This window comes from Cheilinus undulatus, linkage group 3 (genome assembly GCF_018320785.1).
Source record: "Cheilinus undulatus linkage group 3, ASM1832078v1, whole genome shotgun sequence".
Lineage (NCBI taxonomy): Eukaryota > Metazoa > Chordata > Actinopteri > Labriformes > Labridae > Cheilinus > Cheilinus undulatus.
In genome coordinates, this window is record NC_054867.1 from 19,901,040 (window position 1) to 19,927,073 (window position 26,034).

The window sequence follows — 26,034 nt, forward strand, 5'->3', positions numbered from 1 at the left end:
TGTCATCAGGATGAATATCCACAAAAACTTGCTGAAGGGGAAATATCACCATTGACAGTTTTCCAGTCTATTTTATCTCTAACCATATAACTGTACTGTGCATGTAAATGTACTGAATGTGCCATAGTTGATCTCAGTAGTGTTTGTAATTAGACTCATTAGTCCCCTAAGGACCCATCCACACGGAGACAAATTCAGGAATATACACAAGTTTTTTGTTGTATTGGCGTTTCATCCACACAGAAACGGCGTTTTGGGAGGCCATAAATGCTACTTTTTGAAGATCCCAGGTCCCAGGGTGAACAAATCTGTAAACGCTTACCGTTTCATCTCCATGTGGACAGCCAACCACAACTTTCTTGAAATTATGACATCATACATAGCATAGCCAACTTAAGTCGCGTGCGCGGGTCCAGCTAAAACAACAATGGCGGATCTATACCCATGCTCTGCAGTCGTCTTCTCTCTTTTTGGTGCTTTTCTGTGGCAGCGTTACAGCGCCACTTACGGGCTCTGCATATATGCTACAGTGTTTTCAGTGGTTCCATGCTTATGTGGACATTTCCTGAAAGGATCCCATGTTTAAGGAAAACATTTTCAAAACAAAACGGGAATTCATTGTTTTCGTCTCCATGTGGGCAAGGCCTAAATACACACCTCTATTCAACTCCATGATTTAAAGATACATTATGTAGAATCTCTGCGCTAAAATATCTATATTAGTTTAAAAAGTGATCATTCCTATGCTGTATTTTGAAAATTGAGGTGTTTCAGTATCTCAAATACTTTCAAAGATGTTCAAGGACAAAGAGATGCTTAATTTTATAATGAGAAAGAGACATCTTTTTATGGAGTCTACCATAGGTTGTGAGTGCGATTGCCCAGACTCACCTCTGTAACTCCGAGCCTACCACACTCCAGCGAGTTAAGAGCAGCACTTCTCAGTGCCGCCCACCTCTCATATTGAGAGAATTGTGCTAAAAAGGCACTTTCTGTTTGCTCTGGAATTGGTCCCAGGATGCCCATGCGCTCTACCGTTGCTTCCAGTGCACATGTACATTCTGCTTCCAGCATGACCAGGATGTGCCTTTTTCCGTGCATTTCTAATGTGGCATCCTCGCTCGGTGGTTTAGATTGCTGACACTGTTGCGTAGATTGGGGGTTTGATTCCTGGCCAGAGTACATGGAGTATCCAGTGTGGGCCCTTGGGCAAGGCCCTTAACGCCAAGAACACCTGTCCTAGATGTTATAGTGTCGAATGAAAGTTGCTGCTTATTGACATGGTAGCATTTCTCCCTCATTATGATCATTTTCAACCGAAACATTGGTTTTCTGTTAGGTGTATATGCTTTAGGAAGAGCTGTATATTTTTTTCAAAACAAGAAGTAAACGACAGAGCTGCTAGTCTTTGCTCGTCATCCTTTGTTATTGTTTTGGTTGAGAGCCCCCTGGTGGGAGAATTGTCTATTTTAGACCTTTTGGGTTTGATGTCCTAACCTAGGGGGCATCGTTGGGCTTATGTTTTCAGAAATTTGATGCTCCTCTCAAAGCCAAAGAGGAGACAGTGGAGCTAATTTTACTGCTAAATTTCATATGTATCATTAATGACATATCTCTTCAAAAATACCAACTGGGTTATCATTGTTGAAAGGTGTAGTAAATGAGTGAAATGTTTGTAACTGCACATTTTTGGGGAAAACAATAATCAGGTTGAGTATAGTGGAGTACAGCCAGCTGATAACAGGGCCGTACTTTGACTCGGTGTAATTTGTTATGACAGGTGGATGCTGGTCATTCCCTGTCCTTGGGAACACTCTGCATCTGGTTCTTACAAATTGGCCTCTAATGGAAGCCGTCTCCTCGGCCTGATTCTTGTCTGGAACACTTTGAGTCATGTTTAACTGTGATTAACTCCTAATAGCTCTGATGTCAAAACACAGCCTAGAATAGATTCAAATACTTTTTCTTTTTATGGCTGATAAGCAAAATGGGCCTGCTTGTTGAAACCTCTGAAAATACCATAAACAGTTTGTAAACTCTGAACACGAATGTATTCACCAAACAAAAGGCTGTTTGAGAGAAAATAAAGAAGTCTGTCCTCCTCTTCCCCTTCTTCTTCCAGAGCAAACAAAAGCAGAAGCAGGAAAAAATAAGACATGACTTGGCTGCTATGTGCTTCCAGCTGTTCTCTCCACTGTGCTCTCCTTTCTAGTAATGCAGCCTCTGCTTTTTTTACAGAGCTGCCATTAAAAGATGGGATTTTAATCTGACCGTCTTGAGTGATGCCATGGAAAAGCTGCAGCGGTTTTGGGAGCTGGTCAGGAATGAGTGAGACTTGAGCTCCAAACCCTTCAAGGCTATACTTTCTAGATTGGCTCTTGTAATCAGATTCTTTTCTTGACGTTGTGTTAACTAGAGTTCTTCCTTCATCCTGAAAATGATAATTACCTTAAGCAAACCTCTTTAGTTTTGAAATATGGACAAAGATGGGAAGTTTGATGGGTTTTCTTGCAAAACTTGAGACTCTGTTGCTGAAAATCTTGACCAAAAACAATTCAACAGTCTTCTCAACTGCTATTGACTCCTGTCAGAGCCTAGTTAGGCATTAAAGCAAGCTGTTACTTGGGTAACAGAGCCCCTCTAGAGGAGCAGGATGATGATAATTAACCCAAAATGGTGAATCATTGTCCTTTTACATCATAGTCACAGGATAACTTACAAACAATTCACCCCCCAGGTCTTGAGCAAACCTCACACTCTGGCTGGCCAGTGAAACTTCAGCATTTACATCTATCTGGGGATGAAAGGCCACTTACATTTGAATTACAAAGAACAAACCTTTTAAAATCCTTCTTCTTTTACTTTAAAGTTATTTATGAGGCGTTGGTGATGCACCCAGTTTGCATTACCCAGGTCCCCCAAATCTCTCCTAATTGAAATCATGTAGATTACAAGGGGAAGCCCAGGGATTAAGTTCCAGTTGGAAGGAAATCCCAGGCATGTGCATGAAGCGTGTTGTAAATCAGGAGGATAAGGGGGGAGAGAAGGATCAACAGGCCCTTGTGGGCAAACAGCACCTCTGCCAGAGTACAGGGATACTAGATGTTTGTGAAGGAGGTCATCAACACACATCTAGATTTATGGAGTTCTGGAACGAGGAGCATTTCACCAGAGGTCACAAGTTTCTCTGCATTAAACTCAGAGGCTGGATAGACAGGGACACTGGGAAGGAATGCAGTGTGTGATGCTTTCCCTCAGCTCTGGCTATTTGTGCACCCTTATCTCTATGAGACTCTCCTCGCCCAAAGGCAGAAATAACTACTATCACTGAGCAGCACGTCTCCAGAATGAAAAAGGCATCTATACATGCTCAATGATCTTCGTCTTCGCTTAAACTTCCTTTGCTTTCACTTTCAATCACTGTCCTTGCTGCAAGTGTGCATGCATGCATTTCTGTGTATATCATCCAGTTAGTCTCCCATAAATAAGTAATGGTGGTAAAGGGGTTGGACTATAATGAGACAGGCTTTGTTGCCCCTGGCTATATCATCATGCCGCTGGGACAGGGATTTGCCAAACACCAGGCAGCCTGCTTGACAGCTGCTTGATGACTTTGTCTGCTGAGCTGCATTTCTGCTCTGATTATCATATGTTTCAATATTAATATTCTACCCACTGTCTATTATTTTCTTTCTATGGAGTCACTTTTACTTCAACAGTGACAGCAGAAGTTGCAGAGGTCTGTCTCTGCTAAGGACTTTATTCAAAGCTAGAGCTGCAGGCAATAAGCATTTAGAAATGTTGAGTGTTGACTGAGACTTTGTCCCATCCCTTACTTGTATTCATCTTATACGAGTTCTGTGACCAGTCATGACATGTCAGTAGGATGTTTGACTTGGAGATTCCCAGCCAGTTATCCTCTCCATCATCAGAATCCATCACCACTTAAGCCAAACAGACAGAAATGCTTTGTAAATCAAGACTTAACCTCTAAACAAAAATGGCTCCTTTAAACAAGAGGCAAGGTGAGACTTGGCCAGCTCTCCACATGGTTCTGTCTGCGCTCTTAACACTTTACCCCACCAGATCCTCTGCCAAGCAAGCTGTCAGTCTGTCAAAGAGAGCCCTCAGTGTCCTTAAGCTCCTCCATAGGCCTGTCTGTCTGTCAGACAGGCAGGCGTCCGTCTGGGAAGGTAATTGGATTGTCTTCCTGGTTTTTCTGCCTGAGGGGCAGCAAGGGGTTAGTGGGATGCGACCTTCTGGCCACCAACGGTTACTTTCTCGTGCAGGCACTTAGAGCTGTCAAGGACATACGGATCTGTGTGTAAGCGGTGTCTCCTCCCTCTGGACCCAAGCAGAGACACTGAGGGTGGCCTGTACTTCATTTTCCTCCATGAACTCTGCTATGTAGCCCACATGTAGCTCCACATTTTTTCTAAATGTCACACATGATCTGTGTCGATCTCTAGGGGGCTGTTCCTTCCTGTTAATACTAATATTTTGCAACACAACACCATGGTATAGTTTTAAAAGCTATGAAATATGACAGCTTTCTTTATTGCTCTCTGGACACAATTACAAACAAGAGTTGGCGGGAGGAGTGCTGGTGTTACATCCCTCCCAAACATGTTTTCTGCAGAAAGTCATATAGTTGGATATTAATCATTTTGTAGCAGGATGGGTTTGCTCGAGCAATAAGAGTGAAACTCTTTCCAGGCCAGACATCTGTTAGAGTTTCCATATAATCTTAACCTTGTACACAGGATTGTTTATTTTTGCATTGTATGGATTTTATTTTGTTTGCTATATTAGCTATTTTCTGCAAACTCCACAGCCTGTTTGTGGTTGCACCCTTCTTTGGGGTACCGTAGAGGACTGTCTTGGGAGACCTTGACCTCTGAACTGCTTGAAGTTAGAGTCATTCATGGGAAAAAGATTTACAGGCATGAACAGAGGCATGAACAGACTCCATGTGGTTTTCACTGCAAGTCAAGAGGTCCTTTTCAGTTACCTTGGTAAAATGGCATGGATGAGGTTTGTTTTCCTTGATAACGTCACACAGGTTATGCAAAAAGTGTTTGTGATTAATGGAAGAAAAAAGGGACTGCAGCATGACTGTGTTTGTTCTGAAAACCTGTCCCCAAATGAAGCTCTATTTACATAGTGATTTATTCAGAGGAGTATTTGTTTTTGCCTCAGAGGTAATACACTATGTGGAGTTATGAAATGTAGTATTCTCAAACCACAAATCAGCCTTGTCAACATGATCATTTATTTATTTTATCTCAACATAATTATTTAAAAGATAAGCCAACCACTCCCATTTATTTTTTATAAGGTTCAGTTAAACAAACATTTATATGAATTTGTGCGTGCTAAAAGAAGTGTCACGACATTTGCTTGAAGGTGTTTTCTTTTCTCTTTGTCCATGATAGGAAGATCTGTGTGCACTGTAAGTGTCGCCGAGAGGAGCATGCAGTGACAGCCATGCCTGTTGAGATGGAGAAAACTGTCACCAAGCTGATGTATGACTTCCAGAGGAACTCGACCTCGGATGACGACTCAGGGTGTGCGCTGGAGGAGTACGCCTGGGTACCACCAGGACTCAAACCTGAGCAGGTAATACTGCATTTAACCCTTACACTTAGCTTTACCACATCTTACTACTATATATGGCGGCATGTCTGTCTGTCTGCCTTGATTTGCATGCCACACGTTGCTCCAATTGTCCTTGAAACTTCTCAGAAGACTTCTTGGGTGTACGGTTTCAACACTGGTGGCATTAAAAATTATAAATATGTACAGATTTCAACAAAACCTTAAAATGTTCCGCCAAGTAGTAAGATTCCCTGTTGTCTTCCCTGTTCTCTCTGCTCATCATTCTTCACGTGCTCCTCTGGAGTTTGGGTTGGAAGAGTAAGCCATTAGCATAGTGAGCTAACGGCCTGTGTAATGGTGGCCTCAGTGTTGCTGGGGTGTGGACAGCACAGGACTAAACGTCCTGGTGGAGGTGTAAGCAACAACAGTACCGAAAATTGGTCAGCAGGGAACAATAACAGAGTCCGGCACCTTGAACCGGTCCATTGACTAGGCATTGGACATTCTCGGCCATGTGGAGCCTGAATCTCAGCGTCAGGGAGCTGAAGCTGTTTCCGCAGAACATCACCAACCACGACCTCATGGACATCACCAGGGCTGAGGAGAGTGAGCTGAGGTTATGGAGCAGACCAAGCCGGCTGCTGTTCAGCCAGTTAAAGTCACTTTAAGACAGTTTTGTTCAACTCACAGATGTGGAATGGAAAACTGGGCCAGTGTTATGACAAATAATATATCCCTCTAAACTAGTGTCCTGTCCCAATTTCTCCACCTGTAGTCTTAATTTTTGTTGTTTATTAACATTAAGGTTATACCAAAGGTAAATTGGCATTTAAAGAGGAGCCAGCAAACTAAGTTTGTAAGGATTCGTTAAACTGTCCTACAACAGGCTGATAAAGAACTTAAGAACCATTACAAATGGATAAGAATATGATCAGAGCCCTGGGATTAAATATTTAAATCCTTCAATAAGTTGGATGTAACCATAACCAGACCTTGGATTCAAACGTTTTGGTCTTGTTTAACACTTTGTTGTTAGTGGAAAGCAAAAACAGGAAGTGTTGCATTGATATGCATGGACAACAATGTCGTTTGGTGCAATTTTAATTAATTTGCATTCTTCGAGTATGCAGCCCACCATACAGTTTTACACCTCACAGCTACTTTGTGCAACTACTCAAACATATCCTTCAATGTTACCTTGTAGTTTTCCTTATTGCCCTTTCTGAAGACTAATAGATAACGTTCATTTGCCTCCAGCTGTAAAATTAATCTCCAATTCATACTTCATTCAACGTGTTTCACTGCCCTTTCAGAAACTAATCTTAGCCTGTACGAACACATTAAATGGTCCCATGCATTCTGATTTAATCCTCTTTTACAGTACTCCATTCAGCCATAAGTGTGCACATGTGGGAGGCTTTCCAGTTTACAGGACAATATAAGTGTTTATGGGAGCTGGTTTCATTTTGTTGATGAGTTGAGGGCGATTAACAGGTCAATACAATGTTGGCACAGCCTCTTTTTTTTTTTTTTTTTAACCTTCGAGGGCTGAATGCAGTTATTTCAATTCCCCTCCAGGGTCACACATCTAACCCTGAAGTCAATCAGGCTCTTGTCTGGAGGTGATTTGGTCCAAGGAACATAAGAGCCATAAAGGAGTAATAGTAAAGCTGGAATAGCTTTAACTGTATGTATCTTCATGTTTTAAAACTAATTATATTGCACAAAATTTTGTTTGTTTTTTGACATCTTCTACTATTACAACATTTTTAAACCTTAAATGAAAAATGTCCACATGTCACTTTTAGTAATTTTTATTCTCCTAACCTGACTTCCAAATCATTCAAGCTGTGGAAACATGTTGTGTGACCCGGTGCAGAGAAGCGGAAGTACTCCTGGTGTGGGGCTTTTCACCACCAAGCTTTCCTCTGCATGAGGGAAAGACAGAGTGAGAATAGAGGGAAGATTATAAACACAAAGCTAATCTCCAGGATCTAAACTATGGGCTTAGGTTTCCCCCATAGGGAGCCTGTGCTGCGTATGGGTCTGCTGTTCAGCCAGCAGTGGTGTAAAGTCACCACTCTGTAACCAGAGATCTCAGACTATGACTGTTGTATAGATATATCGTAGAGATATTGTAGAGATATATCTGAAGATTATGAGGGATACGCTGTGTCTCTTCAACCCCTCTTGTGTTTTTGCAATAATGTCAGCAATCACTGAAATATAGCTAGTAAAAGACAGAATTTTTATCACCAAACAGAGCCATTACATCGTGAGTGTGAGATTTTATTGAGCTACAGTGCTGCCAATATTCTCTCCCCGCTGTCTCCCCGTGCTTTCTTCTCTCCATCCTCCTCAAATAAAATTTTTGCATGTTGCCAAGTTACAGCTTGTCAAGGCCAAGTATGTCACTCAGCAGTGGCCAGTAACAGTTTTTTTATGTTTCTTAACCAATCACGTAGCAAGAAGTGCAGACTCTGCGTAGAATTTACCAGGATCTGATTTTAATTTGCAATTGAACATGACGTATGCTGCTCGCATGTTGAATAGCAATTAAGTTGAAGGTTATTCTTGCAAGCTTAAGCTCTTTCCAAGCTCTGAAAGAGACCCATAGACCTGATATGGATAAATTAACTTCCAAGCAACAAAGAGACAGTCTGTTGCGGGCTACCGCAACAGTCAGCCCCATACCTGATTACAGCTAGTAGCTTTGAATTAAAGATAAATGAGAAAGCTATTCTAAGAGATTTGGAGATGCGTTGACCACTTTGAAAAGCCAGATCAGTTAAAAATTAATCCTGAATTTCAAGAATTGCAAGGCTTTTTTAATGAAAATTAGCCAGTGCAACCATGCCAACTCACCAGTTTATGATGCTTCAATGTGGAAACAGTGTAAATGTACATTGTCACAACATCATCAGTGTTATTGTGAGAATGAAATTGGCTTACTGTTAGATATAGCATCCCTTAAGAGACTCAAATATCTGCTTGCTAAGCTGTTGACAGCTGTGTTAAATCACACTTGTATTTGAATATATCTACTTTATTTATTTAGTAGTTAGCTGACCTTTTCAGGCCTCAACCCCATTTTTTTTGCCTCCACATTTGGGCTGTCTACATTGTTTGGCACGAGGCACTTGCACATTCAAGAAAAGACGTGAGAGGAAAAGGACAAAGAATGAAAACACGGTACTTAAATCTGATCACTTTACTATGAAAACGCTATCTTTCCCACCATGTTTGGCTGTAACTACCAGTGTTTTCTTTACAATATAATATCTGTGTCCACTAACCGCTGCAAAGTGGCTCAATGAGAGAATGTTAGGAGTGGTGCTTGGTGGTGTCTTTTCCTCTACAGCTCTCTGGCCATTAACGGCAATAGAAACCAGCTGTGTGGAGTGATCACTCTTGTCACTCAGTTGCGAAGTCCTACCATTTGCTTTAGGCTTTAAAAACACTGCTCTCAGTACAGTACGAACTCCTGCCCTGTCTTTAGCTTCATCTGCTTTCGATTACAGTTATTATCACAAGCTGCTCCTTTTGGCTCTCGCTGCATCTGCGCCCATTATGTGTGTGTAAGTGGATGTGTATTTATGGAAGTCTATGTTTCAGTGCGTCTTTAGATGTTTTCCTGGGAGCAATGTGCCTTTCACCTACAGACTGTAACCCTGCTGTTGGAGGATGCATGTTCGTTGATTTATCATTAGTTGTGTATGCATGTCTGTGAATCCTTGGGCATGTGCTTATAGGCGCTGTGTGGTTTATCAGTGCTTGACCACAGCCAGTCTTTCATTGACTAACCTGAGATCCCCCTGGCGCCCCATGCTGTGCTGCTTGATATGGATCCTGTGCTGTTTGCCAACACCAGTGTAAGCCAACAAAAACAAAGCAGAAGAAAATAGGAAACAGGTCACACCTACAACTGGAGGCTGGGACTGTAAATTCCAAAACAACAAACATTCTTCCATAAGGCCATGAAGAAATGACTTTCAAGTGAAAGATGATACTTCATATTAAAGCTCCAGGGTGGAGTGTTAAGCTGGTTACAGAGAAGATGGAAATTAATAGTGATGCCTTTATTAGACAAAGAAAACAGGACCATCAGTGACAAGCATGACCGTCTCTGTAAAGTTATTTTAAATGCTTGTAGTCATCTCTGCAGGGTAGATGTCGGAGAAAGAAAATTTGTATTGAACATATCTACTGTCCCAGTGAGGGATATGGTAGGCTTTTAAAAGTAAAAAGCTCCTAAGAGAGCACTACTTAACACATGTTCAGCGGGTGATCAGAAGTTCAAGTCACAAACTCCTTGCTGAAACCCTCTATTTATGCAGATTTTACAAAATTAATATGACCACAAGTGCTGTGGTGGCAGTTCTAAAATACATATCCCCTTTAGTGCAGTTGACAAAATATCTAATAGCTGGTAGCAGACACTAATTTACATGCACCAGATCAAAACAAACTGCTGGTTGGATGGATGAGAAGGTCTCAGTTGCCAGCCAGATGTAAAGCAGAGATACTGGATCATTTTGGGTTTCTTATAACACCAGGAAAGTAGAGAGTTGGATATGAGTCATGCATACTTCAAGCTATGCAAGACAAGGTAAAATACTGCAGCAACACAGCCAGGCTTTATCTACACACGACAAACACCAAACTATGGGTATGGTCCCACTGATTCCATCTATCTGGCGAGCCGTCATAGATCATTTTCACATATTAAAGAGAAAAATGTTATAAAGTGGCATTGCCTTCTGGCCTTGCACTGCATCAAGTTCCCAAAATGCTTTGCATGTGGCTCATAACCATCAGAGGCTCAAATGTGAACACGTTGGCACTTTAAAAAGAGGTTTCAAATTGATCCATGGAAATGAAACTTTGGGTGTCTGTACCCTACCTACACCTAATGGAGACCAGTTTTTATTGAAAAGACGCCTCTATTCAAAGAAACATAGTAGGCAACAGATGTGGGTGGAGAACGGTTCGTCTGCTCACTGGATAGACTAATCCAGTGGAGTTGTACCCCAATAGCAGCTTGCAGAGGAAAAAGCATACAACTATGGTACTCAAGTAAAAGTAAAGTTGTTCCTGATAAAATGCACTTAAGTAAAAATAAAAGTACTGATATATAAATCTACTCAAGTAAAAGTAAAAAGTAAACTTTCAAGTCATTTCAAATTTACTCAACGTACTAACTACTTTTGATACCTGAGGGGGTTATACAGTAAAATACGATGTTTTCTTAGTGTGAAATAACTACACAAGAGTATGAATCTATAACCAGGTTGTTTTTATAAGGTGTGACTTAAGCTCAAGTCAAATTTAACAGGTGTGTCAGGATGAAATGTGGAATCATTCTCTCGCTACTGACCATCATGTGCTGGGAAAGTCAAACTTCTGGCCATTTTCTTGTTGGCAGAAAGCTAGAACCTCCTCGTTTTGTCTTTTAGTGTTAATGTTTTTACTCAGTACTCAATGCTTTTTCAAATGTAGTGAAGTAGAGTACTTCCCTCAAAATGTACTTAAGTAAAGTAAAAGTCGTGATTTTGAAATGCACTCAAAAAAAGTAGAGTACACAAAAAACTACTCAGTTACAATAACTTGAGTGAATGTAAGTAGTTGCTTTCCACCCCTAGCAGCTTGACTTGCTACATCAGGCCAGCCTGTGCCGTCTAAACCAGCACTGATTGAGGCTGTGAAGCTCAAGTTTCCCTTTAAAACTTTTAAACAGGATCAGAGGATCACAAGCGGCAATTTTCTTTAATTTCTTTATTTGTAAGAGTCTGTGAGTACCATTATTTAATCCTCACTTGTTAGGTCATTATAGAAACACTGATGCCAACATTGCATGCTGATTTAAAGCAAAAATATGTTCCTGTAAATACAAGTGGGCTTACAGTAAAGTAAAACTAGAATGTTATTTTTGTATCAACATCATAGATAACAACAATCAAGAGGGACATTTAAAGTTTGAGAATTAGAGTATCTAATTTTAAACTAGTGCTTTTGATAAATTTGGATCTCAAAGAACATTATTTTAAAAAATGTAAGTTATACGATCCTCAAAACGTTGCCTTTTTTGTCCTCAGGAACAGCTGCTGTAGGGACTTCAGAGTGGGACATGTTTTTTTACTCAATATCCTAAAGTGGCCATTGTGTTGTGATGCATTTTGCATCCTGAGACTGTGGGATTTACCCAGTTCTAATGCACAGAATGTCAGCAAAGATGAACAGCTTTGTCCACAGTTGTCACCAAAATCGGCATGAAAAGATATGTCATCATAAGAGTTTTAAGGAGAATCAAACTTTAAGATTTAAAGCAATACTATTTACATTTTTTATCTAGCAATACTGTGTGTATTTATCATTCTCGGTGTCTGATTTTGTGTGACAGACTGTGTGTTATTGCCAAGGACAAAGCTGATGACTTCCTGTCAGTAGATCCATTCAGTAGACAGTTGGGTCATTAAAACTGAAGCGACCTAGTCAGCAGGTATCGATTATGTTGACTCTTGTTACATCCCAAAGGTTTTGTTACATGTTTTGCTACTCTGTTTGTCTTTCCATCTCTTATTCTTTTACTGTTCTTTCATCAGTCGTTTACTGTGTCAGTATTTCTCCTGCTCCCCTCTCTTTATCTTTAACCTCTGTCCTCAAATCTCACTTTAAAACCCTGCTGCCTTTGCAATACCCCTGACCCAATCACATTCATACATGGCATCCTGACCTCTGTAATACCCTGGCCCCCTGTTACAGTGTAATAAAAAAGGAGCCCGATAAATAAAATGGAGATGGCACTCATTGTCTGCTTCTGTAATGTAAAGAATGTCAAAGTAATTTCAAATGGCCAGATTAGCATTACTCCTGCAGCTGCACATGCACATTCACATGGCGCCGCTACATGAATACCCGTTAATCACTTTTTTGTCCATTTGTATAAGTGTCGGTGCGTGACAGGTCAGTAATACATTCTCATGTCAATGTGCAGAGATGGAGAGGTGAGGTTCCATTAAGTCTCTGCTGGTGGGCCATAAATCAAAGGGATTTTAAGTGCTTGTGTGTCCTGTGTGTGTTGGAAGCGTCCTGCTGTAGACCCCTTAAAGGGGTTTTGTGTATTTGTACCTCTTTGTGCTAAAATGAATATTACACTGAGAATGTTTTAGTCATTACTATTATCAATAACAATATTAAACACTTTACAGATTTTTGTAAAGCCTGATGTCTTTTCTCTGGTTTATATCCTCACTATTTACAACAACTACTACTATACTGTATCTGTTTAGTTGCTATCAAAAGCTTGATTGAAAACATCTGGCTGCACTCCAAACATATTTCGGGTTTGTCCACTGGTTTACATGTTTATAGGTATGTCGCTGTTCCTCATTCCTCTCCTCCTACCTCCTCTGTTTTTCCCTCCCTCAGGTTCATCAGTACTACAGCTCCCTGCCTGAGGACAAGGTGCCCTACGTGAACAGCCTGGGAGAGAAATACCGCATCAAACAGCTACTCCATCAGCTCCCGCCGCACGACAATGAGGTTAGAGTCCAAACTGACCCCCCACCCCCCATCTTTATCCATCTCTCCCTCTCAGCCTCCTCCCCTCCTTCAGGGCAAAACACAGATAAAAGAGCAGAGACAGGGAGACAGTTGAAGGAAAAATAGTCTGTCTTCTTACTAAGCATAAATAAAATTGAGGGTGTATTGGTGCACACTATTTTTTTATATTGTTAAATCACTTTAATGACTCCAGTGTTACACAAATACAGACAGTACTTGGGTTGGCCACCCAAGTATACTTATAGCCACCTGGGTATACTTGCAGAGTATTTTTTTCCTTTTTTATATAATAGATATCTGCATGCAAGAGACATTCTCCAGCACTTCCCTCCTGTAAATGCCCTGAGTTGCGATGTCACATGCTAAAAAAGATAGTTCATATACTGTCTTTTGAACATTTTCCTGCGACTTCTTGCTGCCAGTTTTATCCTGTAATGTCTTTTATATGTGGTAGTGTTATCGTCTGGCTGCATTGTTCTCATTCCCACATCTTTCAGATTGTAATCACCTCAATCTACAATTCCTTGTTCAATTCAACTCATTTAGCTTTATTGGCATGGAAAACATCAGTTTCATTGCCAAAACAATGTACAAATTTATGATATTATTATTATTATTATTATTATTATTATTATTATTATTATTATTATTATTATAAAGGTAAAAAGTATTTCAACTGGTATCAGAAAACCTGGGTTTCACTTTAAATTTATGGTTAAAAAATATAGAAACTTTATTGTAATGTTGTTTTTTATGTGCAGATAGTCCATGTCCTGGTGGTGGTGGAGTGTTTTTGAGACTCTTTTGAGGCTATAATGTCGTGCAACATTTGCACACTGTCACGCTACACCCAGTAGATATAGAAGCTCCTTGTTTGTTATTCATGCTGGTGAATTATTTTTATTTGCTGGTGAAAAGTGGAGGGAACTCTGATGTCTTATACAAGGAGGGTGGATAGAAAGTAAAAGCTCTGTTTCCACTTCCTGTTGGCTGCGGTGGGTGCGAAGTCTTTCCTCCTTAGGAATCAAACCTCTTCAGGAATCCTTATCATCCTCTTCACTTGAACTGCTCTCAGGTTTGAAATTATAAAGGTTTTAAGATGGACACTCCACAGGAAGTGGACTGATGTGTATGGCTGCATTGTTATGTTTTCCTATGAAGATTCATCACTAAAACCTTTACATTTTTAAAACAACGTGCAGTTTTTGCAAAGAGGACATAAGAGAAGAAGTAACTGAAATGTAAACTGACATGAAATCTCATTTCTTTGCATTGGTCAGAGTATTATTATCTTTTATTTCAGTCAAAAAATGTACAGACTGAGAATTTCTCTTTACCAAAACTCAATTTACAACATCCTACTGTACATGTGGATGTCTCTGTTTTCGAGGTTGTTTCCTGCAGTGAGTTTTTAAACCAGTTGGCATGTTGGTGACTTATGTCCAAATTCTTAATCTCCCATGATAAGATTTGATTGATAACCTGATTCTCCATCTGTAAAAAATAAAGAAAGTGATCACAGCTACTAAAGTAGTTGAGTGTATGTGAACATTTGTTCTGTTAACAGGCTCCATATAGGATTTACAGGATATTTAGTGATATTTAGATGGAGCTTAACCCTGTTTCTTGGAACTGAAAGATATAAAAATATAATAATTCATAAATCATTTCCAGGAACTTCATGTGCGTTGTTCAGCCAGATCTGCAAATCCCTTGTCTAAATTTATAGATTTTAACATGTGACTGAAAGCTTAAATGAAATTTAATCAAATCCTTAGATAATACCCTTTACATGAGGTAAATTCTCCTTTTTAGTGTGGCTTTATGTCAAAGTTTAACAGATTTAACAGTAATATACTGATTTATAATTTGAGATCGGTGTTTAAAGTGCTTTGAAATTAATCAGGTGTTTATAAGATGTGTGTATAAATCTGTGTGCTTGTGTTTGTAGGTCCGCTACTGTAACAGTCTGGATGATGAGGAGAAGAGAGAACTGAAGCTCTTCAGCAACCAAAGGAAGCGGGAGAACCTGGGCCGTGGCAACGTACGCCCATTCCCTCTGACGATGACCGGAGCAATCTGTGAACAGGTACTCGATTAAAAAAAATCTTTCTTTTGCTGTCTCCCAAGAGACAAGACATATGAAAGCTAGAAGATGATATGAAAGTGTACGGCCCTCCTAAATGTCATTCCTGCATTGATTCCTGTGACACGAGTGAATTTAGTGTGTCAGGATCAAAGGTGTGTCATGTGGGCAGCAGAATGAAAGCAATGAATCGTGTGACGGACATACACACAGCCTGCTGGCATTTCAGCTCTTTGTTATGATGAAAAGAGGGGTTTCATGTTGACATATGAAGGGCAGTCGCTTTTCTTGTACAACCATGTTGTGGTGTTGTCAGTCTCACTTCAAAGTCCTTTTCTTTAGAGGATCTTGAAGTGGTGTCTGTCCCATAACATCTGTCAGACTCAGCAACAGTATGTTTTTCCTAACATACTCAGAGAACTGACAAACCGTAGAATAAATCTTAGTAGTGTCCACTTTGTAGATAAATATTTCATGTATGGTCTACATTTGTTCTTGTAGTGGTCGTTTGGGACTGCAAAGTGCAACAGAGAGCATTCTTTTACCAATAAACCATGGCACTTAAAGCATCCGCCAGCCATTTGTTACTCTGTGTACAACACTCAGAAAAATCAGACCTACACTCTTTTGTAGCACTCCTCAGGGTGTATAGCAGCTTTACAGCTTATTTTTCTTATTCCCTCATCAGACACGCATCCAAACACACGTACATGGAGGACCTGATTGTTGTGAGATTGTATTGATTGAATTCCCCGCCCCCCCCTTGGCCTCCTTGCAGCTGTAGGCTTTGTGCCAGTTAGATATCCTGATTGTACCTCTCCCTCTGCCTCCCTTTTCCCACCCGTCTAAATCTACTCTGTCTCACTGACCTTTCCCCGTCTCTTCAGCGCTCCCTCTCGTTTATCTTTCAGATCTTTCAGGTTCCATACCTATACACCTCCATGCTGACCTCGCTTCCCTTTTCATCCTCTCATATATCAATCGGTTCAGAGTTCTTCCCTTTCACTGTTCCGGTCCTGAAGCACCTAATCATACAAACACAACTTTATTGCTTATTTTAATCTTTTTTCATTAAAAAACAACTATGTTAAAGAGCAGAGATGCACAGATCTGATACTCTGGATCAGTATCAGCACAGACGCTGACCTTACTAAATCTCCCATGAAAATGGTGACTTGAACTTTCTGATATGTTATCACTGCTTTGAAATCTGCCTCTTCAGTGGTGGTCCATGTAGATAATAAATAATTTTATTATAACTGTATTCCCATGTTCTTGCTTCATAATTTTTTCCTCTGTTTTGCTGGGGTTTTTTTGTAATATTAAGGTGTTTTTGTTAATGACCTTTATACTACCCTTTCATTAAATCTGGACACCCACTAGTTTGATACAGAGCTTTCTTGCTTTATTCTGTTGTAACCCATGTGCACAGAAATTTCAGTCAGTGTTTGGGAAGGGAAGAACCTTTAGAAAAATATTGAAGGATGAATGGACATTCTGTCTGTATCATTTATTATTGGCCATTCAGAGCAAGCTTGCCATTATGCAGGCCATTATAGTTAGCTATCAGTGGAGCCAGTCAATCTTATGAACTTTATAAAGCTTGTCGGTAGAAGAGCAAAAAACATCTGTTCTCCCAGGAAAGGCTTTCAGTGTGGTTCTTTTCTCTTCTTTTAATAAAGAAATGTGATCCAGTTTAAATTAAACTGTTACTATAGCTACACCTAAGCTAACTCTTCTCCAGTCACCATTGCTTACCAGCTTGAACTAACACTAAACCTCGTCACTAGCTTCAACCTTGTTCTCCACAAATGACAAGACTGGTTCATTCATCCATAGACCAGGCTCAAACATTTACTGTTGCAGCTTTGCAAGATGTATCTGCCTGATGGCAGGTGCTGTATCTGGCCTGGCTTTGCCAGCTTAATAGAGTGATGATACCATGCTATAATCTAAGATTTTTTTCCAATACTTGCATTTCAATCAACACTCCACTCATGCATCTCTGTGTGTGCCACAGAGCTCCCCAGAATTGTCATACTCATGTGGTTTGAGAAAAAAACTATTTGCCCAAACGGCTCTTAAAGGCTGAAATTATAAACTGTTAAAATTGTTATAACCAAGCGTATTTCTCTAATTTTATTTCTCTAATTTCAAGTCAAAACTGTCTATCTGGGGCTGGGAATTTTAGTGGAATTTGAATTAAGTCACTATATGTCCTACTGCAATTTTCACATTAAATAAGGCGCAATATTTCATTGACTTGAAATGTGTTTTAAAATACCAGTTTGATACTTTCTTGAGAAAGAGATGCTACACTCTACACATCATGCAAATATTAAAGAGTATATTTTTCTTAAACAATTTGAAGCTAATCCTACTTTCCTTGTTTTGATATATGTGCGTCTTAAAAAAACAAAAAGAAGGACATATAATCATCATTCACTTCCCATCGAACTGTCACTGTGTCCAAATAACCACAATTAAATGTTTTTTCAGAAGTGTTGAGACTTAGTTTAATGTACCAAATATAGTGTTTTTATAATATAGAATGGGTTATTGCTTGTTCGTTGAAAAATACATAAGATGAGGAACTTGAGAGTGAAAAAATGATTTGCAAATTGAATCGCAACATTGTAGTGAAAAAATTGCAATCCAATTATTTTCCAAAAAAATTTTTGGAAATCACAAAGAGCCATTTTGCCTGTTTGTTTTGTGTAATGGAGCAAGAAAATCTTTAAATGTCTAGAAATGAAATGTTCTGACTAATTCAGGAAGAACTTTAGACAGATTTACTTCATACTACATGCAATTAAGGCCTTTTTCTCTTTCCTCTTTTTTTTTTTTTTTTTTTTTTTACCTTTTTTTCTATTTGACTTGTAAAATAAGATGTTTATCAGGCCTTAGAATGTGAATGTCAAACTACAAATGTAATGGGAGATTTTTGGCTTATAAACGGACAAATGCACATTGTTAGACTTTAGTTTTTGCAATATACTGAGTATAATAAAAAACTAAATGGTGTCTTCTTTTTCCAATGATTTTATCAGGAAAAAAGATATATTTTTGACCATTGTTACAATCCATGAAAGGTTCAACATATGAGTGCATTTGTATCAAAACTTTTTCAACAACGGAAACAAGGGCTGGTACAGAAATGCCTCTTTTATTTACCACTTAACCCAAGTCTTGGCATAAATAGAGAGAAGTTGCAGGTTCGTAGTTACAGACACTGATAAAATTTGTGTGAGTTTATCCATGTTCTCAAAAACTCAATTCTTCTTCTGCAATCTTTTAGTGTGGAGGTCAGATAAATGGCGGCGACATCGCTGTGTTTGCATCACGGGCTGGTCACGGCGTGTGTTGGCATCCAGCCTGCTTCGTTTGCAGCACATGCAATGAGCTTCTGGTGGATCTCATCTACTTCTACCAGGACGGGAAGATCTTCTGCGGCCGGCACCATGCTGAAAGGCTGAAGCCACGCTGCACTGCCTGCGATGAGGTATACGCTTGTCACATGCATACATGAGCCTGAACACAGTTGATCATGTGTTTACATACTGAGCCTTTGATTTTACATGCATGCCTATACACAACATAGCAGTCATATGATGCTAACAGGCTTCCTAATAGTTTTATACATATACCACTCTAATAGGGGCAGCTCTTAGTGTCCTGATCCCCCAACCATTAGCTCTGACTTACTCTTTCTGCAAATGAGGACAAGGACACAGTTAGTACTTTAAAAGCACCCTGGTGTTTTAACAGCGGCATAATTAAAAGTAAATGCACCACCGCCCCACACACATTAGCCTCCTACACAAGTCAGTGACAAAGAGGATGATCTAAGAGTATTAAGCTGGGGAGCAGATAGTGGTACGTATGGAGAGGGAGGAAGGGCGAGCTGAGCCTTTGTCCTGTCATTCAGTGCACTCTAATAATCCAACTGAGATTTAACCTCTGAACACCTGTGATTAACGATACTCTTCCCCATCTCCTTTTTAGATCATCCTCGCTGATGAGTGTACTGAAGCAGAAGGGCGTCACTGGCACATGAAGCACTTCTGCTGTTTTGAGTGTGAGACTGTGCTGGGGGGCCAGCGCTACATCATGAAAGAAGGCCGTCCATACTGCTGCTCCTGCTTCGAGTCCCTGTACGCCGAGTACTGCGACTCCTGTGGGGAACATATTGGTATGCTGCACATTCACCCACATCTATCACCATTAATGCACACTGCATTAGTCTCCAACAGGTCATCCAAAGAAACCCTAAAGATAAAAATAGAGTTCTCAATCCATGGATGCATGTAGGGAAGTCTGGCTTTTTTTTTAGGAAGGGTGAAATTGTGACCTCATTTTTATAGCAGTAACACAGGGGAGAAAAGAGCTGGAGTGGAAAGATGTGGCCTGATTTTTAGCAGTTTATCACCAAATGATGTCATCTGTGGTCACACATTTCAGGAAAGGGCACATAGCAGAGGGCTATGCATAGCAGAGGCAGAGGCTCTATTTTCAGTGTATATCATGCAACTTGAAACCAACCTGTAGCATAGGTCTGACCATATAAATGTCATTTCGAAGGCATGCATCAAGTGTCAGTTAAACACAACTTAAAGAGTCTTACAACCTTAAATGTAACGGGGAAACCAGTGCAGAGAAGAAACTGGGGTATTTTCCATTGTATTTGCACCTCTTGGCCTCCTGCCACCTCCTGTGAAAAACTCTGCATGTTTGTACATATTTGTGAATTTCCCCTGATACGTCCAGGTGTGACTTTGGCACATACCTCTCAACAAATTTGCCCTGTAATTATTTGTTCGACAGGATACAGAAAGTATTTGGCTTACAAACACAACTGATTATTAATTGAAACCATCAGAAATCATGCTCCAACCAGCTGGCAGCCATTAGTGAATAGCTGGTTTTCGTTTCCCGCTGCAACAACTGCAAGCATGCTGAAAATGTAATGTGTTTATACAATGCTGGGAAAGCTCCATAATGAGCCCCCCCTTCCCCAAAGCAGTTTCTTTATAGCCTGCAGCTCTGTTTTCTTGCTCAACACGCAAATCATATTCTACTGTTTTCACATAAAACAGCATTTTTAATAAAGACAATAAGACATTTAATTTCATGCTCTTTGATAAAGATGCATTGCCTCTACTTTAATTATGCATTTGTACAGGGATCATACAATCTAGTTTAACATCAGCCTCAAGTTTAATGTGATGTTTCTTCCCCACAGGCATTGACCAAGGCCAGATGACGTATGATGGCCAGCACTGGCACGCCACGGAGGGCTGCTTTTGCTGTGCCCGCTGCAAACGCTCTCTGCTTGGCCGGCCTTTTCTCCCCAAACAGGGCCAAATCTTCTGCTCACGCTCCTGCAGTCTGGGGGAGGAACCTAACGGTTCAGACTCCTCTGATTCAGCCTTCCAGAGCGCTCGCTCTACCAGAGAGTCCAGACGCAGCTCCAAGACTGGGAAGAGTGGAGGAGGAGGGGGTGGAGTGCAGTCTGAGAGGTTTTCAGGGGAAGTGGACCCACTCTCTCTACAGATGGATCTTCTGAGTCTCTCTAGCCAAACGCCCAGTTTGACACGAGAGCCACCTGCTTGGCAGAGCCAAGAGCAAGCAGGTGAGGGCTATAATTATGAAACCCAGTCTGACCCAACTGCCAACCCCACCCCACTCCAGCTCCTCAGCCAGTGCAATGTCAGGACAGCCTTTAACCCCTCTTGCTCTGGACAGAATAATCAAGATCCCAGGATCAAGGAGAATGGAGGTTTAAAGAGACCACCCATCTCAGCTATGAAGGGACACTCGCTCAATGAGGCGTGGTTCCAACAGCCAGCTCCAGAAGAGTACTATCCACCCAAACTGAGGACTCAAAAGAGCTTCACTGAGTCATCCCACTGCTCTCAACACCCCAATGGCTTCTCTGCTGACAAGCGCTCCATTAGTTTTCATGGCTTTCAGAGGGACAGAGATAGAGACATAGGGCTTCCAGTACCAGCCCAGGTACCAAGAAGCCGGAACCCGATTAATGCACTTAACTTCCCTGAGCAACTGACCCCCCTAGAGCAGACTCCAAGAGGATCCATGGAGTCCCTGGCCCTGTCCAATGCCACAGGTAGGTCACAGTTGTCCCCTGCTTGGCACTGTCTGAGCTAAACCAAGAGAAATTTGTGTTTAGTACAGTAGTGCAAACATAGCCTCTTTTTCATCTGACTTTCAGTTTGATAAACTAACCTTCAGTTTCATGTTTGATAAATGAAATGGTGAGTTCAATACTAAATTGAAGTCTTTCCCTACAGGAAACTCAGCAGAAGGGGGAGGAAAGCGTCAGGAGCACCTTTCCCGTTTCTCCATGCCCGACCTGAGTAAAGACTCTGGAATGAACGTATCTGAGAAAAGTAACATGGGCACCCTAAACTCGGAGCAGTTTCGTAGCTCTGAGTCCATTCACAGCCTCACTGCTGGTCAACCCTACATGGAAATGGATCCTCCTAGGTCCTCAAAGTATCAAATGCAGTACTGTGACCCCCATGGCATGGCTGTGGGTATGCCTCATTTACCACCTGGCTTCACCTTCCAGGAGGAGGATAGGATGAGTTTGGTGAGCAGTGCCAATGCTGCTCGTTTGCCCCCCATTAGTGAGCGCAGGATGGTGAGGGGAGGGGTTGGAGGAAGAGGATCTAATATCAGGTTAGATGCTCAGGAGGAGACCCCCCAGAGACGCCGGCACCACCACCGCTCCAGGAGATCCCGCCGGTCTCGCTCAGAAAACGCTCTTAACTTGGTGGCAGAGCGGAGGGTGAGACCTCAAGAGAGGTCACAACTGCGCGTCTGTGAGGATTACGACCGTTTCCCTCCACCAAGGAGCGCCAGGGACCAGTATGGTGTCGGAAGAGGAGGGGGGAGATACCAGCCCCAACCCTTCAGACCATGCCCCAGAACCACTTCAGACCTGACCCTTCAGAACCCTGGAGTCAGCCGCCGCACTGGCTTGAACCAATACTCCTGGGAAGATTACGATGACGATGACTGGTGCTCCACCTGCTCGTCATCCTCTGAATCTGAGGATGAAGGCTACTTCCTGGGTGAGCCGATCCCCAGACCCATCCAGCTGCGCTACCTTAGCAACCAGGAGCTGGTCCATAAGTACAACAACACCGGGATAGGAGGACCCAACCGCAGTGGGCAGTTACACACCCGTAAACGCAGAAAAAGCAAGAACTGCATCATCTCCTAACGTACTGACTCAGTCAAAGACTCTTTGTTTAGCTTGTGTACGCCAACATCCCCCATCTGGAACAAGAAGTAAATAAAACCTACAGTCCATTTATTCAGTATTGTTGAGTGTTGAATATCATGTAATTGAAAGTCTGTGATGAATAACAGTTGGTAAACAGTAACAAAGCAACAGTGTTTGCATGTTTGTTCATTTTAATGTTTCAGAATATCTGCAGAGTTTTAAGGCTAACACTTAAATGCACAGTTCCAAACATTATCAAACGCTGATGTGCAATGACTTTGAAATTTAACTTCATTTCCATTCAGCAAATGAGTGTGCGAGGTACAGTATAGCTTTTCATGCAATGTGATTTCTACAAAGGGTGTACTGTACTGTTGTATTCAGTTCATAGTATGTACATAGATAAATGAATTAATAATTTCACTTAAGTTAAGGACGTCTGTGTAAATATGGTTGTAAATGAGGCCTCACATATTTTTATATTTTGTATGGATAGAATCATTTATGTATTAAATATCTATTATGTAGAGATAGACAATGATACAAACAACGTATGCATGTTTCATTTGGCTGACCTGGTCCTGCATTTGGAATAAAGGAGAATTTCACTGAATCCTTTGACTGATGGCAGCTGTTTCTCAACATGCGTGAACAAGTGCTGCATAAAGGTGAATTATTGCCTTCTGATCACCTTCTCCATCTGTAATGCATTAATGCAGCAGTTCCTAAACTTTTTCTGTCGGGCCCCCATGTCAGATAAAAATACTTTGAAGCCCACCCACCATCCACTGTACACATCAACACAATAGCATACAGAATGCCAATATACAAAGAAAAAACCATCTCACAAAGGAAGCCGTGTAGAGCTCTCTTTGATACCCACTGTTACGCCAAGGCTGAGATATGACTGCATATTTTTGTCTTTGTGACTAGTTAGGATGCCTGCTGTAGATTCATAGTTGGCCCTTTATTTACCTGGAGGTCTTCCCAAAAAATGTGCCATGCTTGGAAGCAATGCACTGTTTTTAATTCAGCATTGCTGAGCATCCCCAGAGACCACAATTTGGGAATGTTGCATAACTGAATGACAATATAGAGGCTGATCTGAGTCCCCCTTCACTTCATTGTTTTACATACATGGTTGTTGGTTCCTTAATTTTCAAACACATCGAGCTCTGTTTTTCCTGGAAATGACACTGAAGCCCTGGTTTATTGCAACAGCTTATAAGCCCTGGGGTTCAGAAAATGTTGCAAGAGATGTAGTCATTGATAAATGGTGATGTCTGTTAAATTATTTTCGTCTGTGGTGGAGTAGACTGAAAAGTCCAAACAAGTCAGAATGGATTGTGATGCAGTTTGTTTATTATCATGGACCACAAAGCAGAAATCCTATTGAACTGATGATTTCTAAGTGCTCATTTGGCTCAAAAATAAGATCAACTTGGCTTTCAAGAAGTAAAATATGTCATCATTACAAGGTTCAGCCAAAATTTTGTTACATGTTTTTCTTATTTGAAATATTTCAGACCACAACATCAGATAACAGTGGATGTTGACCTTCACCCTTCTTGTAGAAAAATGCTCAATCATAAGTGATTTTTGCTTTTTTAAGTAATTATTATAAAGGGACTTTGTTTGATTGGCCAAAAGTTTTGATTAAAACCACATACCTTCTTGATGTAAGACAACATTAACACTTCTTCTAGAGCTTATTGGTAGATACCATAACACATGTAAATAAGATGTTGAACACACTGAGCAGGACTGCTGATAATATGCATGCTAGCATTTTCAATATGAGCTGTGCTTACTAAGGCTGGCGACACAATTCTAAGTCATGTTTGAAGCCAAATTTGCCTGCCCAGACGTTCGCAAGGGCCTATCCCAAGCGGAGCCTCATTGCAAATGATTATTTGTCTGAATAATGCTCAAGTGTGTTGTGTCAAAACAATTATTTTACTGCTCCAAATCATGTTGTAGCCTCCCAGAATACAAAATATCAAACATGTTTGATATTTACAAATCTAGGTCATAATTCCTCCAAAAGAATACCCAAAAGAACCAATGAGAGCAAACAGACTGGGCAGCGTAGCTGGCTGGATTTCTTGTTATTTCACAGCTGATAAACAACTTTACCTTCATTACAACCAGAATCCATCCTGGTTCTTTTCCATATTTTTTTTAATTTTTGCTGCAACTATAATGCATGCCAGGATTGCAGTCAGTGGTGAAGGGACCTGGGGATATTGATTGCCAGCTATGTTTATTTTTACTCTGAAGTCACGTTTGATCACGGAAGATTCTGTGAAATCTTGTGTGTGAGAGATCTTCACTGTGAGGTCATTTGCAGGTCACCAGGTGTGTTCTCTCCTGGGATTTTATGGTCTGGCCGAGTCGTTTAGTGTGCACGCTCAGAGAATTTAAGATTAAAAATAGTTTAAATTGCCTTTATGTCATTGGTCTACCATGATGTTAAAATCACTCAAGATTAGAAGATCGCCTGGAGTGTGGCCAGCCTAAGCAGTAACATCCAATATTAAAGACTGAAGTCCCTGTGTAAGTTAAAAAAAAAACTGTAGTTCCAAGAGTGTCCACTTGGTGCTCTCTGCAAAGGCCCCATAAATCTCATTGACACCCATATTAAAATGCTCATTTTTACAGAAGAAATGAACAGGTTTATAGCCTAGTTTAGAACGGTGAAGAGTTCAAGTCTTTATGCGCACATACTATGAGGGTTATGAAATGAAAAATATATATTGAGATATTTTGATTTCACAAGGAATAATACATGTCATTAGGTATACGACTGACATTGTGCCCTGCTCCACCTGTCTGTCTATTTCTGACCTAAAGTTAGATGGCTGACCTGAGATGGCTTCCAATATGGAAACCACCACTGATGGGCTTCACAACACTGCTTCTTCAGTCATGCACAAGTCATCAAGTCAAAGCAGAGCTGTACCCAAACTCCAACCTCAGTCAGCTGTTAGCTCCTAGTCCATTCTATTTAGATGAGAAATTTTCAGCAATGCAACCTCCCCTGTTGAAATATCAGCACATACAAACAGTAAAGCAGGTTGTGTGTGTCATACTGTAAATTGGATTGCCTGACGTCCATGTGGTCAGGGGATTACCGCTGCTAGCCCCCCTAATCCATGCACACAAACACCCGTGTTTGAAAAACAAGGTGTGTAAAGCCAATCTCTTGATTAGATGCGTGGAAACACTAATGCCATTGGCATGATTGGCACATTAGTATGTTTACTTAACAAACCTCAGCTTCCTAAGCCTGTGCTTCAGTTTTCATCCAGGGACTCTCGGATAAGTCCCAGACGGAGAAGAAGAGTCCTCATTAAGTTGGTCATGATACAACGAAACCAGCTGCATAAACATGTGAGATACATTATTACACAGTGCTGATGGCCAAGCTCTGTAAATGTCGACTTTCCCTGGTGTATAGAAAGTCTGACAACAGTCAGTCTCATGAAATTTTGATTAGTTTCAGTATGGCCATTGTCACCAAGTGAAACAATAG

The 26,034-nt window shown here is 40.8% G+C and overlaps 1 protein-coding gene across 11 annotated transcripts in view; it reads left to right on the forward strand.

Annotated features, from left to right (window-relative positions):
* Positions 1–23,112, forward strand: part of prickle2b (prickle homolog 2b) — a 132,763-nt gene extending 109,651 nt beyond the window's left edge. For 10 of the 11 annotated variants that reach the window (XM_041783467.1, XM_041783468.1, XM_041783473.1 and 7 more), the window contains 7 exons: positions 5,436–5,619; positions 13,027–13,140; positions 15,113–15,250; positions 18,546–18,749; positions 19,253–19,439; positions 20,490–21,374; positions 21,559–23,112. In XM_041783467.1, the coding sequence (XP_041639401.1) occupies positions 5,436–5,619; positions 13,027–13,140; positions 15,113–15,250; positions 18,546–18,749; positions 19,253–19,439; positions 20,490–21,374; positions 21,559–22,496 (2,650 nt within the window). In that variant the 3' untranslated portion in view covers positions 22,497–23,112. Of the gene's footprint in view, positions 1–2,272; positions 2,329–5,435; positions 5,620–13,026; positions 13,141–15,112; positions 15,251–18,545; positions 18,750–19,252; positions 19,440–20,489; positions 21,375–21,558 lie in introns of those variants that run through there. The other variant, XM_041783469.1, reaches the window with a different exon arrangement.
* The last annotated feature ends 2,922 nt before the right edge of the window (positions 23,113–26,034 follow it).